We start from the raw sequence: 14611 nt of genomic DNA, 5'->3' as shown, positions 1-14611 counted from the left end.
GACAGTGCTAACAACGCTATTTACTAACACAAATAGCCACGTTATCTGTCTATAAAATATCTAACAGCTGTTGACAATCGCCTACAAAAAATATTTAAATTTTCTGAAAGTACATCTACATGACTACTCTACAATTCACATTTAAGTGCTTGACAGAGGGTTCATCGAACCACAATCATACTATCTCTCTACTATTCCACTCCCGAACAGCGAGCGGGAAAAACGAACATCTAAACCTTTCTGTTCGAGCTCTGATTTCTCTTATTTTATTTTGATGATCATTCCTACCTATGTAGGTTGGGCTCAACAAAATATTTTCGCATTCGGAAGAGAAAGTTGGTGACTGAAATTTCGTAAAAAGGTCTCGCCGCGACGAAAAACGTCTGTGCTGTAATGACTTTCATCCCAACTCGTGTATCATATCTGCCACACTCTCTCCCCTATAACGTGATAATACAAAACGAGCTGCCCTTTTTTGCACCCTTTCGATGTCCTCCGTCAATCCCACCTGTCCCACCTGGTAAGGGTCCCACACCGCGCAGCAATATTCTAACAGAGGACGAACGAGTGTAGTGTAAGCTGTCTCTTTAGTGGACTTGTTGCATCTACTAAGTGTCCTGCCAATGAAACGCAACCTTTGGCTCGCCTTCCCGACAATATTATCTATGTGGTCCTTCCAACTGAAGTTGTTCGTAATTTTAACACCCAGGTACTTAGTTGAATTGACAGCCTTGAGAATTGTACTATTTATCGAGTAATCGAATTCCAACAGATTTCTTTTGGAACTCATATGGATCATCTCACACTTTTCGTTATTTAGCGTCAACTGCCACCTGACACACCATACAGCAATCTTTTCTAAATCGCTTTACAACTGATACTGGTCTTCGGATGACCTTACTAGACGGTAAATTACAGCATCATCTGCGAACAGTCTAAGAGAACTGCTCAGATTGTCTGGAGTACGATTTATGTGACGATCAGCTACAATTATGCCTTCATATTTAACACACTAACGTTTTACTTACTCTTGATTACGGATTACCTTTTGGATGCCCATCTTTTTCACTTCTGAAGAGGTATTAACCGATGTCAGTAACCTTACCACGTCGAAGATCGACATGCCACGTAGTTGAGATATGCCTTGTTTGTGTTTTAAAGGTGGCTATTTACCGAAAACGGTTGTAATAATAAAATAAATGTAAACAGCTGTGTGTAAAGTATTTTGTAAAAGAAACTTTCAGTAAATATTCCTTAACAACACTTCAAGTTATACTTATTTCTAACACATTTCTCTTTTTCAGGAACAGTTTTTTTGCCACTGCTAGTCTACATTTTATATCCTCTCCTGCCTTGTTTTGCTGTTCAAACGACAAAAGCAACCATTTTTAGAACCTAGTTTCCTGACTTAATTTCTTCAGTAACAACTCAGTGCACAATAGTTTGTCATTAAATTGACTATCTTTTGGCCGGAAAGCAGTGATGAGAAAAACCACGTTTGGCCTTTTCGCAGGGAGCAGTACCTGTTCAACGTGTTCGAGGTGGTGGTCTCGACGCTGGAGTCCAAACTCCAGCGGATCGAGAACCTGGACCGCGCCGTCGAGCACCTGATGCGGCGCGTCGAGCTGCTGGACGCACGCGTCACCGACAACATCGACAAGACGGACGCGGTGATCGCGCGACTGCGCGCCCTCGACCTCAGACTTTCAGCAGACCCGAACCCCGGACCTCCGCCGGGACCAGCCGGTGAGGCGCTCGACGCCCGGCTCATCTCGCTCGACCAGAAGGTGAACACCTTGACACTCTGCGGCTGTAAATTTTTTACCTCAGCTATTCGGTAATGTCGAGACACTTGCCCGTTACTATTAATTATTCGTTACTTTCGTTACGGAATTTCATTAGAGGTGTAGTGTATTCCGCATCTGATAGTCATGTGCGAGGCCCGGGTTCGATTCCCGGGGGGGTTGGAGATTTTATCCGCTGGAGGCTTGAGTGTTGTGTTATCCTTGCTATTGTTTACACCCAAGTCGCCAAAGTGTCGTCAAAGAAGAAGGGTGGCTGGCATTAGGCAACCGAAAGACCCGTGATGGCGTCTCCCGGCCAAAAATGCCCTTCCATCATTTCATTTCATTATAAGTAAATACTTTTTATCAGCCTAAGGAGTTAAAGGCTTAACCGTGCTGGTGAATGCGTTATTAGAGTGGGATCTCTTTTCCCAGAAGGTCTTTCTCTTCTACGCCCTGATGAAGTCACCATGTCTGTAGTGGTATGAATGGAAACAGTTGAAGGTACAAGAACTGAAGTTGTTTCAGTATCAAAATACGCTGCCTGACAAAGAAAAAGGAAGCACCCAGAAGACGTTGCGGGATGTCATTGTAACATCGTACATGTACATGCCAACAGCGGGTATACAAATTATTAGAGTTGCGACTCGCTGTGAAAGGTAAAACGGCCACGTGAATGCAGTCATGTTGTTCCTATTTCGTGTTATTAAGAGGCCCGGTAACGAATATAAGAAGTGTGAACAGCGTCGGATGTTGAGTGACCCTTGTGAAGGACACACTGGTTCCAGGTATTCGTGTGAGATAGGATCATGAGCAGCTGTGTTCCTCATATGGCCGGCTGGTCGAATCTTGCGATATCCAGATTTGTGGAGCATTCTGATGCTACAGCGGCCCGATGCGGGAGTGCATGGGAAACGTGAGAGCAGGCATATTCGTCGTCAAGCTTCCGCTCGATCTCCTCTGATCCTCACAACAGAGGATTGAAACTTCCTGTCAGATTAAAACTGTGTGCCGGACTGAGACTCGAACTCGGGACCTTTGCCTTTCGCGGGCAAGTGCTCTACCACTGAGCTATCCATGCACGACTCACAACTTTAATTCCGCCAGTACCTCGCCTATTACTTTCATTCTGGAGACAATAGAGGATTGCCGTATTGTTCACCAAGCACATCGTATTCCCTGTGTCTACCATCCGAAAACGGGTAATGGGCTGCCGTCGACATTCTACGACATTCTATGTCATCCCGCACCATTGGTCGGAGACTAGCTGCGGCAGGACTAGGAAATTACCGTCCCATTCGTCAGCTGCAACTGCGTTTGCAGAGGTCTTCTGACTTGCAGCCGTGGAGTGCTGTAGAATGGTGTCGTATTGTGTTCAGTGATGAATCACAGTGCTGTACTAGCCTGGAAGACCATCGTCTGCGAGTATGTTCGCGGCCCGGGGAAAAGTTCCACATTCTTCCAATGTTTTGGAGAGAAACAGCGGTTTTACTTCTGGCGTGATGGTGTGGGGAATCATCGGGTATTGCACGGCCACGGCGGGTACTGATTGAGGAAACTCTTGACAGGACAACGGCGCGTCACTGACATCCTGGGTCACCCCTGATAGCCGGCCGCTGTGGAAGAGCAGTTCTAGGCGCCTCAGTCCGGAACCGAGCGCCTGCTACGGTTGCAGGCTCGAATCCTGCCTAGGCCATGGATGTATGTCACGCCCTTAGGTTAGTTAAGTTTAAGCACTCCTAAGTCCAGGGGACTGATGACCTCATATGTTAAGTCCCATAGTGCTTAGAGCCATTTGAACCATTTCACCCCTCATATGGCACTACCCTGATGCCATTTTTCGACAGTGTAACGCTCGTCTACACACACACACACACACACACACACACACACACACACACACACACGTGTCTCTATGAACCACCTGCTTGACGTTGTGGTATTCCTGTGGCCAGCAAGGTCTCTAGATCTATGGCCAATAGAACATGTGTGGCATCAGCTCGAACGACAAATGCGTCCCACTGCCACTTTTCATGATATTGAGGACCAGTAACAACAGTTGTGAGCCAGAGAGGTGTAACGTCGCACTGACAGGTGGGCTCATACGAGGTGCATTCAAGTTCTAAGGCCGCCGATTTTTTTTCCAATTAACTACTCACCCGAAATCGATGAAACTGGCGTTACTTCTTGACGTAATCGCCCTGCAGACTTACACATTTTTCACAAGGCTGACGCCATGATTCCATGGCAGCGGCGAAGGCTTCTTTAGGAGTCTGTTTTGACCACTGGAAAATCGCTGAGGCAATAGCAGCACGGCTGGTGAATGTGCGGCCACAGAGAGTGTCTTTCATTGTTGGAAAAAGCCAAAAGTCACTAGGAGCCAGGTCAGGTGAGTAGGGAGCATGAGGAATCACTTCAAAGTTGTTGTTGTTGTTGTTGTGGTCTTCAGTCCTGAGACTGGTTCGATGCAGCTCTCCATGCTACTCTGTCCTGTGCAAGCTTCTTCATCTCCCAGTACCTACTGTAACCTACATCCTTCTGAATCTGCTTAGTGTATTCATCTCTTGGTCTCCCTCTACGATTTTTACCCTCCACGCTGCCCTCCAATGCTAAATTTGTGATCCCTTGATGCCTCAAAACATGTCCTACCAACCGATGCCTTCTTCTAGTCAAGTTGTGCCACAAACTTCTCTTCTCCCCAATCCTATTCAATACCTCCTCATTAGTTACGTGATCTATCCACCTTATCTTCAGCATTATTCTGTAACATCACATTTCGAAAGTTTCTATTCTCTTCTTGTCCAAACTAGTTATCGTCCATGTTTCACTTCCATACATGGCTACACTCCATACAAAGTTGTTACCACGAAGAAACTGTTGCGTAACGTTAGCTCGATGTGCGGGTGCGTTGTCTTGGTGAAACAGCACACGCGCAGCCCTTCCCGGACGTTTTTGGTGCAGTACAGGAAGGAATTTGTTCTTCAAAACATTTTCGTAGAATGCACCTGTTACCGTAGTGCCCTTTGGAACGCAATAGGTAAGGATTACGCCCTCTCTGTGCCAGAACATGGACACCATCATTTTTTCAGCACTGGTTACCCTAAATTTTTTTGGTGGCAGTGAAACTGTGTGCTTCCATTGAGCTGACTGGCGCTTTGTTTCTAAATTGAAAAATGGCATCCACGTCTCATCCATTGTCACAACCGACGAAGAGAAAGTCCCATTCATGCTGTCGTTGTGCGTCAACATTGCTTGGCAACATGCCACACGGGCAGCCATGTGGTCGTCCGTCAGCATTTGTGGCACCCACCTGGATTTTCAGGTCGTCATGCAGGATTGTGTGCACAGAACCCACAGAAATGCCAACTCTGGAGGCGATGTGTTCAACAGTCATTCGGCGATCCCCCAAAACAATTCTCTCCACTTTCTCGATCATGTCGTCAGACTGGCTTGTGCGAACCCAAGGTTGTTTCGGTTTGTTGTCACACGATGTTCTGCCTTCATTAAACTGTCGCACCCACGAACGCACTTTCGACACATCCATAACTCCATCATCACATGTATCCTTCAACTGTCGATGAATTTCAATTGGTTTCACACCACGGAAATTCAGAAATCGAATGATTGCACGCTGTTCAAGTAAGGAAAACGTCGCCATGTTAAGTATTTAAAACAGTTCTGATTCTCGCCGCTGGCGGTAAAATTCCATCTGCCGTACGGTGCTGCCATCTCTGGGACGTATTGACAATGAACGCGGCCTCATTTTAAAACAATGCGCATGTTTCTATCTCTTTCCAGTCCGGAGAAAAAAAAAATCGGAGGCCTTAGAACTTGAATGCACCTCGTACTGCCAAGATCTTTGTAAATTTGACTCGAGTTTGTAATGGTTCAAATGGCTCTAAGCACTATGGGACTTAACATCTGAGGTCATCAATCCTCTAGACTTAGAACTACTTAAGCGCAACTAACCTAAGAACAGCACACACATCCATGCCCAAGGCAGGATTCGAACCTGCGACCGTAGCAGCCGCGTGATTCGCTTTTGTGTCAGGCAATGTACTACTCCACGCCTCACGTTCACCACAGCACGCAGGCGCGGCAGTTCTGCCGAATGATGCCCGGTCTCTACAGCGGCAAGACAGGGCGACGTACTGCCGCCGGTCGGCTATAGTGGTGTTTGAAACACTTGCCGTACAATGTGAAAACTGTCCCTTAAAGCCGTAATCTATCGAATAGCCGACAATTTGCTATACGGTAGAAATTGTAGCGTTTGAAAAGAAGCAACTGGAGGGTAACGAATGCTGTCGATCCCGCCCGAAGAGAGAAAAAGTATATTCGATACTCACTAACAGCTCGCTCCGTTGAGAATATGATGTTGGAGGAATGCGGAAACTACCGGCGACGCCTCGCCCGGGCATGAACTGCGTGTCAAGGTGCGAACACGCGAATAACGAAACTTTTCGTGCAGTAACGAAATGGTACTTCGAGTCTCGTGAAAGACTCGTTACTCAGTAACGAATATATACGGTACGCTACAGCTTTAGCTGACTGCTACCCGCTACTGCTGCTTCACACGTGAATTTATACCGCAAGTACTGATTTAAGTACTTTTCAGATGATGGCATTCACTCTTGTATTCAGCGGAACGGAACGCCAAATGGTTCAAATGGCTCTAAGCACTATGGGACTTGACATCTGGTCATCAGGCCTCTTGACTTAGAACTACTTAAACCTAACTAAGGCCATCACACACGTCCATGCCCGAGGAAGGATTCGAACGTGCGACCGTAGCAGCAGCGCGGTTCTTGACGGAAGCGCCTAGAACCGCTCAGTCACAGCAGCCGGCTAGTACTACCAGATACAAAATCCAAATCCTCACCTTACCCACTATCAACAACAAGATACTCTCTTTTATCTACATCGACTTCTAGGTCTTATTTTCTATAGGCTTCCAGTAACTTTGTCATTTGCTACATGGCATCAGCCATGTCCAGAGCCATCAGTACCTGATCGTCGACGGACAGTGATAAATGTAAACGTCGATACTATATTGCCACCTGCAAACCTCTGCACTGCCTTTTGCAATTACCAAGAACAACTTAAATGAGCGCGGTTATATGGAACATCCTTGTCTTAGTCCTTTACTTGTTTGAAAACTTTCGGATACTTTAACGCCAACGTTCAAAACTGCCTCGCTTTGGTGGTACATCATTTCACCAACTCTATTAATCCACGGTACACTTCAACATTTTCCAGTGCTGTCCATAGTAATTTCCTTGGCACAGAATCACACGCCAAATCGAGATCTCGATATTTTCCAATTTCACCTCTTCAAATCGTCGACATATGTAAGAGCTGCAATGGGTCTATAATAGAGAAATGTCTCACTTTAATGTCGTTTTTGCCACTATTTGTGGCCAATCACGCATGAAACAATGAAGTAACAATATGTGAATTAGAGGGAATCTGCAAGCATATATCGTAGACAGCCCCTGTTCTCACGGACCGTTCTTAATGTATGAATTCTTTCGGTATATCAGGTTCGTCGTAACGCTTACTCGGAATAGGAACACAGGACAGCCCGTTGTACGATCGCATATGTTAACGTAGAACAAGAAACGCGAAATGTATCTTATTCCTTTCTCCTCCATAACACAGTGTCGACAGGCAAGGAAACTGGGTCTCCTTGGGCGGCTGAGCGCATGCGTTGTCGCACTGTCTGTGCTCGACTTCGGACCGCTCTACAAGTTCTCACTCAAATCACTAGCTTGCTCTGATTTTGACGACATACCTGTAACCCCGTGTTGCTCCGTTACCAATATTTCGCACCTTCTAGTACTTAGAGAGTACTAATAACATGGTAGATCCTCACTGACCTTGCACATGGAAAAATTTCAAGCGCGCCCCGACCATCTGCAGTGGCGGGAACAAAGGAAAGCTGTATTTTGTTTGCAAGAGTGCAACTGGCTCTTACTTACAGACACGACTACTAAAATCATTAATCAGCTGAATATGGGAACTAAACGCCAGGTCCCTCATTTACATGTAGGCAAGAGTGCAACTGGCTCTTACTTACAGACACGACTACTAAAATCATTAATCAGCTGACTATGGGAACTAAATGCCAGGACCCTCATTTACATGTACGTGTGCCTCATGCAAACCATCACCTACTGAAATGTGTCATATACCTCAGTACCTTCCATATTCTTCCGCTCCGTCCAAGTTCTAGAACGACTTCACTCCGTATCGTTTTTCGTAACCGAATGCTTTCTCACATCTCTAACCTGTACCAACTAATAAAATTCCCACATCTCTTCAAAGACTTTGCATGTCCTATACTTTCCCTAAACACGAATCCCAACAGCTTATTGTATCTCCCATCCTCGATAAACTGGCGTTCCACTTGATCACTTCATCAAAGCGCTCCGTCTCCATCTCAAACACTCCACATCTTTTCCTATGGTAATTTTAACCCACTCCCCTCTGAGACCACGAAATAACCCCGGAATCCATTCATGACAACTAACGTAACCTTACTCCTTTCACTCGAAATGAGGGTTCCATTCCATTCCTTCCCCGCCCACATGCAATAGTACCCACCTCTCAACGCCTACATCCCATCCATAAAATCAACTGCACATACTCGTCTAACACGTTCCCTTTAATGTCCTCTCCAGTTCCACATTATTACTCAATCTTTCCACTTACTTTTACCAGGAGCCTCATCAATATCTCCATACAACAAAAAGTGACTCTCACCATCAATTTCATTTCATGCAGCTCATCATTTTTATCTTAAAGAAACATGCATATTTTAAGATTTTACTCGAAGACTGTGTCTTACCGCTGTCAACTCGGCCCCTTTAAGAGGAGTTTAAATGACAAATGAGTAAAATAAACTTCAAAGTCCTGCGATAACTCACAAGAACGGTTAAGAGACTTTTCACAGATGGGCATCTACAGGAAGTAATTTCCAGCTGTCATTTTCTTCAATTAAAAATGAAAATACTCAATATGGAAAAGCAGGTACAAATTTCCAATCTTCTGTTCTTGCTGTTGGTGATGTAATTACTGTGGTTTTGTTCCATCCTCTGTCCCAGATACGTAGCATATGTTTTACTACACATTTTTTACGTTCATTCCCCTGGGACAAGCAAACTAAGAATCAATACCTATCATAATTACCAAAAGTGTCTGCGGACAAAGAGGTAAGACCATACCCATTGCAATGCACTTCCGTTTCTCACAATAGCTGTTAAAGACGTCAGTGTTCACATTAGCCGCCGTGCCAGTAGTTCATTCTGATATGATGCACTTATTTCTTAGTGTTGTGTACAAAGAGATGTTCCTTCATTGCTGTCGACTACCGTGGGATTGCCTTGAACTGCCGCTACAGCCTTACTGACTCAGTTGACTAACTTTATAGATAATTGTGTAGTTATATGATAGAGCTGGTTAACTATAATTGATAGGATGCTAGGTGTGGTTTCTTTAATTACAATTGTGGATGCAACAGATTTCTCCATTAAATTACAACAATATTCGCTCTACCTCGTTCCAACATGGGACGTGGTGGCTTGCGTATCGAGAAACACACTAAGGAGTCACAAAACGTCCCTTAACCAACCATGAAGTCTTATGAGTTATGATTTTTTTAAATATCGGGTACCACAGCAATGAAGTTATTAAAAGAAGCTGGCATTTCCCACTTTTGGGAAATTAATTTTATTTGTTAACAACTAGATTCAGTCGTTCATTCGCAAGTGATTTTGTCGTACTGCAATAGAAAACTATGCCTTACATATTGAAATAACAGCGTCTTTAAATTTGTATTTTCTATTAAATTCTGTATGATTTGAGAAAATCAGTCAACCAGTTGTAGTTATAAAGGTTTAATAATTAGCTTTGACCATGATTTTAATAACTGTAAAATTATCTTCTTCAGAAGTACATGAGCCTTTTGATGAATTGTTTTACATCATAATTAGAAATAATTATCAAGGTATATAGGTTGTATAAAATCACTAGATAAAAATATAATAAACAAAACATACTTGCGCCGGCCGCGGTGGTCTCGCGGTTCTAGGCGCGCAGTCCGGAACCGTGCGACTGCTACGGTCGCAGGTTCGAATCCTGCCTCAGGCATGGATGTGTGTGATGTCCATAGGTTAGTACGGTTTAAGTAGTTCTAAGTTCTAGGGGACTGATGACCACAGCAGTTGAGTCCCATAGTGCTCAGAGCCATTTGAGCCATTTGAAAACATACACGTAGAATCACATACTGGCGAAGACAAATTTCATACCAAAGAAGCTAACTTCAGGTAACAGGATATATGCGACCGTCAGTAAAATCAAATATAATCCATTAAAAAGCATTCCAAATGAGGTGATCTAGCAGTAAACGACTTCAGGTTACAATGTACATGAAATTAAAAGGCAATGAAACTGCCCATGTGTTACTGTCAGATCAGGTGTAAACTATCAATCGCCACGTTATATCGAAACTACATTAACCAGTCTGAAGTACCGGCTTAAAACCTCCAAGAAACTGTCGACTCGAAAGTTGCACTGGCCATTAAACATCTTACCATCCCTGTTGAGAGTGTGATTAAAATTTTTCAGTCCTTCACGTAAGTCTTCCGTCCTTTAACCTCCTTATACAAAATTAAGATTTCACCGAGATCTTTAGCGGAGTGATTAGTTACGAGTAAACGTTCAGCGTATGTGGAGTGATGAATTTGGTGAAACATTGAAAGATCAGCTGCAACTTGCGGGTCGACAGTTCCTTGAAGTCACGATTACGTGATCGCCTTAGAGCCTAATGCCACTTAATGACGGGACTGAAATTGCTATTCTCATGTTGCTGTAATTACACTTTCGAGAAATCAGCGTCACCGCTTCACAATATGTCAGGCTTCCTGTACCACCGACACGAAGTACAAGCGCTAGGAGAAAGGGGAGTAATCTCGATTAACGTGATGGAACACACGCCCCTGTGGTCGTGTCTGAGTATTTCGGATACAGCTTTCACTCGCTCAATGATGATTATTGATACGGAAGTGTTCTTGTGTGTCCGTCTTCTCTGTTTCTCAATCCCTCCCTGCCCATTATAACGAGTAACCTGCTTTCTTTTCAGTAAGTATGTTACTTTTACAACGATCCCTAATATTTTAAGTTGTATATCGGACAAATGATAAGAGTCTGAATAGCGTCAACTGTATACAGATGCTTCTTTTTTTCGAAAACTATAACCAAATACTTATGCGTGTGTATTAGTGCAGTCGTTCCTTATTGCTTGAGGATTTTCATAGTGAAAATTCCATGTGGAAGACATCTAAAAATTATAAGTTGATTTGGACGGCAATACTACAGTTTCTTTTTTCCCAAAGGAAAGAATAGTATCAATGTTTAACGTCTCGTTGATGTGGGGCGCTAGCTGGGTTTAGTCCAGGATGGCGGAAAAAGTTTCTGTTTTGCTTTTTCGAAGCAATCACTACGACATTTTCCTGAAATAATCTGAATGGAAGTGCGATAAGCTGAATGATTATGCGCGTATGGGAATTTGAAGGCCAGTATTTCATTGTTTAGCACCAAGACACGTCGCAGTAGATGTCAGAAGTGTGATGAGCAGTTAAGTTTCTCACCCCAAGAGCCCAAGAGCCAATCGTTGAGTAACTGATATATGAAAGCGTCTCCAGTACTTCTAAGGGCAGTAGATTAGCCAAACCTTATTCCACTTACATGAGATACGGACTATTTAAGTGAGGGATTTCGCCCATGAAAGTGGTCTTTTGTCAATTGGACTTTGAACATAAAACACGGAACTGAATGATCCCGCAGCATGAAGGTCTTTGAAAGGGTAAATGGCGTATATCAAGACACCAGAGAGAGGAACCCTTCGAGATGTTTACTTCGAAAATTGGACAAGAATCCAAGATCGAAGTCTGTAACAGCACTATAAGGCCTCAGACAAGGTGACGGTAATAAATTTTTGTAGTAAGCTAGAATCACAAGCTGCGACATGGTCACGAATTGAAAAGTGTCCAGAATATAGAATAAATTTCCTTTACTTTAAGTCAATGGTCACATTTTTTTGTCATCAGACTACAGGACATGTATACTCCAGTATATTAGGACACGTTTTTATAAAACAGGTCTGAAGATGGTAATTAGCATCGAAACCTGTAGTCTGATGACAAAAGGTTTGTGACCACTGACGTGAAGTAAAGGAAATTTTAAAACCTACATTATCCAACAGTTTTCTTACATGTTACCAGTTTTCGCAAGTAATGATTCAAATGAGAAGACGGCCATTGTCTACCGTCGACAGTATCCTGGAACTATGGAACTGTTACAACGAATGAACCGAGGACATTTGACGAATACAGTTTCATGAACAGTTAACAAAGATCGCGTAGAGAGTTTATAGTAAATAACACTCAAATCAAAAAACCAAATCAAATCGGCGATCGAGGCTGGCTCTGAGCACTATGGGACTGAACATCTGTGGTCATTAGTCCCCTAGAACTTAGAACTACTTAAACCTAACTAACCTAAGGACATCACACACATGCATGCCCGAGGCAGGAATGGTCACGCGGTTCTAGACTGAAGCGCCCAGAACCGCACGGCCACACCGGCTGGCGATCGAGGACGTGCACTTTGGATACAGTTGTCACGAACTCCTAGCTGGCAAAGTTCTTTCTGTACTCAGGCTTCCGTCACTTTCTGGGGCTTCCGATTCGACGGGTACCATCAGGTCTTCCCATACGTACCACTTTTGCCCGAGAGGTGTCTGGTCTACCAATGTGGCCTGTCAAGCTTAGTCCCCGCGCTTTCAGTTTTTGTACGATGTTTGGCTGCCTCATCAGCTCATACAATTCCTGTTTTTTTCTACTTCTCCACGAGTTCCCTTTTTAGATAGGCCCAAAGATACTTCTGTTTCGAAGACCAACAAGTCTTCTTCATCCTTCTTTGTTGCATCCCATACATCGATACTGGCACTATCACGGCATTGTATGCTTCAAGTTAGGTCTTAATTGACAGGTTATTGGATGACATTATGTGCTATGAAGATAATGTCATAGTAAATTACACAGTTTGACAAAAAACGTGACGCGCCCAGAAGATATTGTCATTGTAAGAATACATACCGGCCATCGGCGAGTATGTAAAATGATTGGAGTTACAGTTCTCTGTGACACGCAGGATTGTCACTAGTGTACATTAGTGTTGTCCGTGTTTCATGTTTTTTACCAGGCCTGGTAGGGTACATAAGGAGAACGAACAGCGTCAGATGTTGAATGCTCACCGTGAAGGACACGGAGCTGCCGCGTACTCCTGTGAGACCTATCAGCACCTGACAGGGTTTCGAAGGGATCTCCTCGTGGGTCTCCATTTGGCCGGCTGATCGAATTGTAATTTATTCAGATTTGTGAGGCATTCGGATGTCGCAGTGGAACAGGAGGGCAGGAAAACTGGTCGTCAAGATTTCGGTCGACCAAGTCTAACCAACAAAAAGGAGGAATGCCGTATTTTGTACCAGCGCCTTCACATCAGCGCCTGTCATCCGTGAACAAGCAATGGATTTCCTGCAACGTTCATCCTGCATCATTGAGCGGAGACTACTTGCTGTCGGTCTAGGAAACTACCGTCTCATGCGCATTCTGCCGTTAAGACCATAACAGAAACAGTTGTGTTTGGAGTGATGCTGATGTGTACATAGTTGCGCGTAGTCAGTGCGTACACAACTTTTCCACCAGAGCGCGCCCCACTGAGCACAACAGCGCAGACGGAGCGCTCGTCCGTCTCCGCACTACGAGATGGCGCTGTCTTAGAGACGGACCAAATTCTGCTTTCGCCGATCCGTGTGTTAATATGTAACGCAGCCAATGAGATTGTTGCTAACGTAGAACCTTTTCTCCTCACGGATCACACTCGCGCAGAGATACTTGAACGTGTTAGGTATTATAATGAGTGTACAGACTTCCGATTAGTCAGTCTACCTTTCTCTGCAGCAGTCTGTACCTCTCCAAAGGTCTCTTTAATTTTCCTGTAGGCAGTATCTATCTTACCCCTAGTGAGATAAGCTTCTACATCCTTACATTTGTCCTCTAGCCATCCCTGCTTAACCATTTTGCACTTCCTGTCGATCTCATTTTTGAGACATTTGTATTCCTTTTTGCCTGCTTCATTTACTGCATTTTTATATTTTCTCCTTTCATCAATTAAATTCAATATTTCTTCTGTTACCCATGGATTTCTAGCAGCCCTAGTATTTTTACCTACTTTATCCTCTGCTGCCTTCACTACTTCATCCCTCAGAGCTACCCATTCTTCTCCTACTGTGTTTCTTTCCCCCATTCCTGTCAATTGTTCCCTTATACTCTCCTTGAAACTCTGTACAACCTCTGGTTCTTTCAGCTTATCCAGATCCCATGTCCTTAAATTCCCACCTTTTTGCAGTTTCTTCAGTTTTAACCTACAGGTCATAACCAATAGATTGTGGTCAGAGTCGACATCTGCCCCTGGAAATGTCTTACAATTTAAAACCTAATTCCTAAATCTCTGTCTTATAATTATATAATCTACCTTTTAGTATCTCCAGGATTCTTCCATGTATACAACCTTCTTTTATGATTCTTGAACCAAGTGTTAGCTATAATTAAGTTATGCTCTGTGCAAAATTCTACCAGATGGCTTCCTCTTTCATTTCTTAGCCCCAATCCATAATCACCTACTATGTTTCCTTCTCTCGCTTTTCCTACTGACGAATTCCAGTCACCCATTACTATTAAATTTTCGTCTCCCTTCACTACTTGAAC

The 14611-nt window shown here is 43.8% G+C and overlaps 1 protein-coding gene across 1 annotated transcript in view; it reads left to right on the top strand.

Moving 5' to 3' along the window:
* Positions 1-14611, top strand: part of LOC126267295 (uncharacterized) — a 552396-nt gene that overhangs the window by 408673 nt on the left and 129112 nt on the right. Inside the window, exon 2 of the mRNA XM_049972371.1 lies at positions 1514-1787. Within this exon, the coding sequence (XP_049828328.1) occupies positions 1514-1787 (274 nt within the window). The remainder of the gene's footprint in view (positions 1-1513; positions 1788-14611) is intronic.

Source organism: Schistocerca gregaria, chromosome 4, assembly GCF_023897955.1.
Source record: "Schistocerca gregaria isolate iqSchGreg1 chromosome 4, iqSchGreg1.2, whole genome shotgun sequence".
Classification (NCBI taxonomy): Eukaryota; Metazoa; Arthropoda; class Insecta; order Orthoptera; family Acrididae; genus Schistocerca; species Schistocerca gregaria.
Note: the sequence above shows the minus strand (reverse complement) of the source record. Positions and strands in the feature narration are given on the sequence as shown.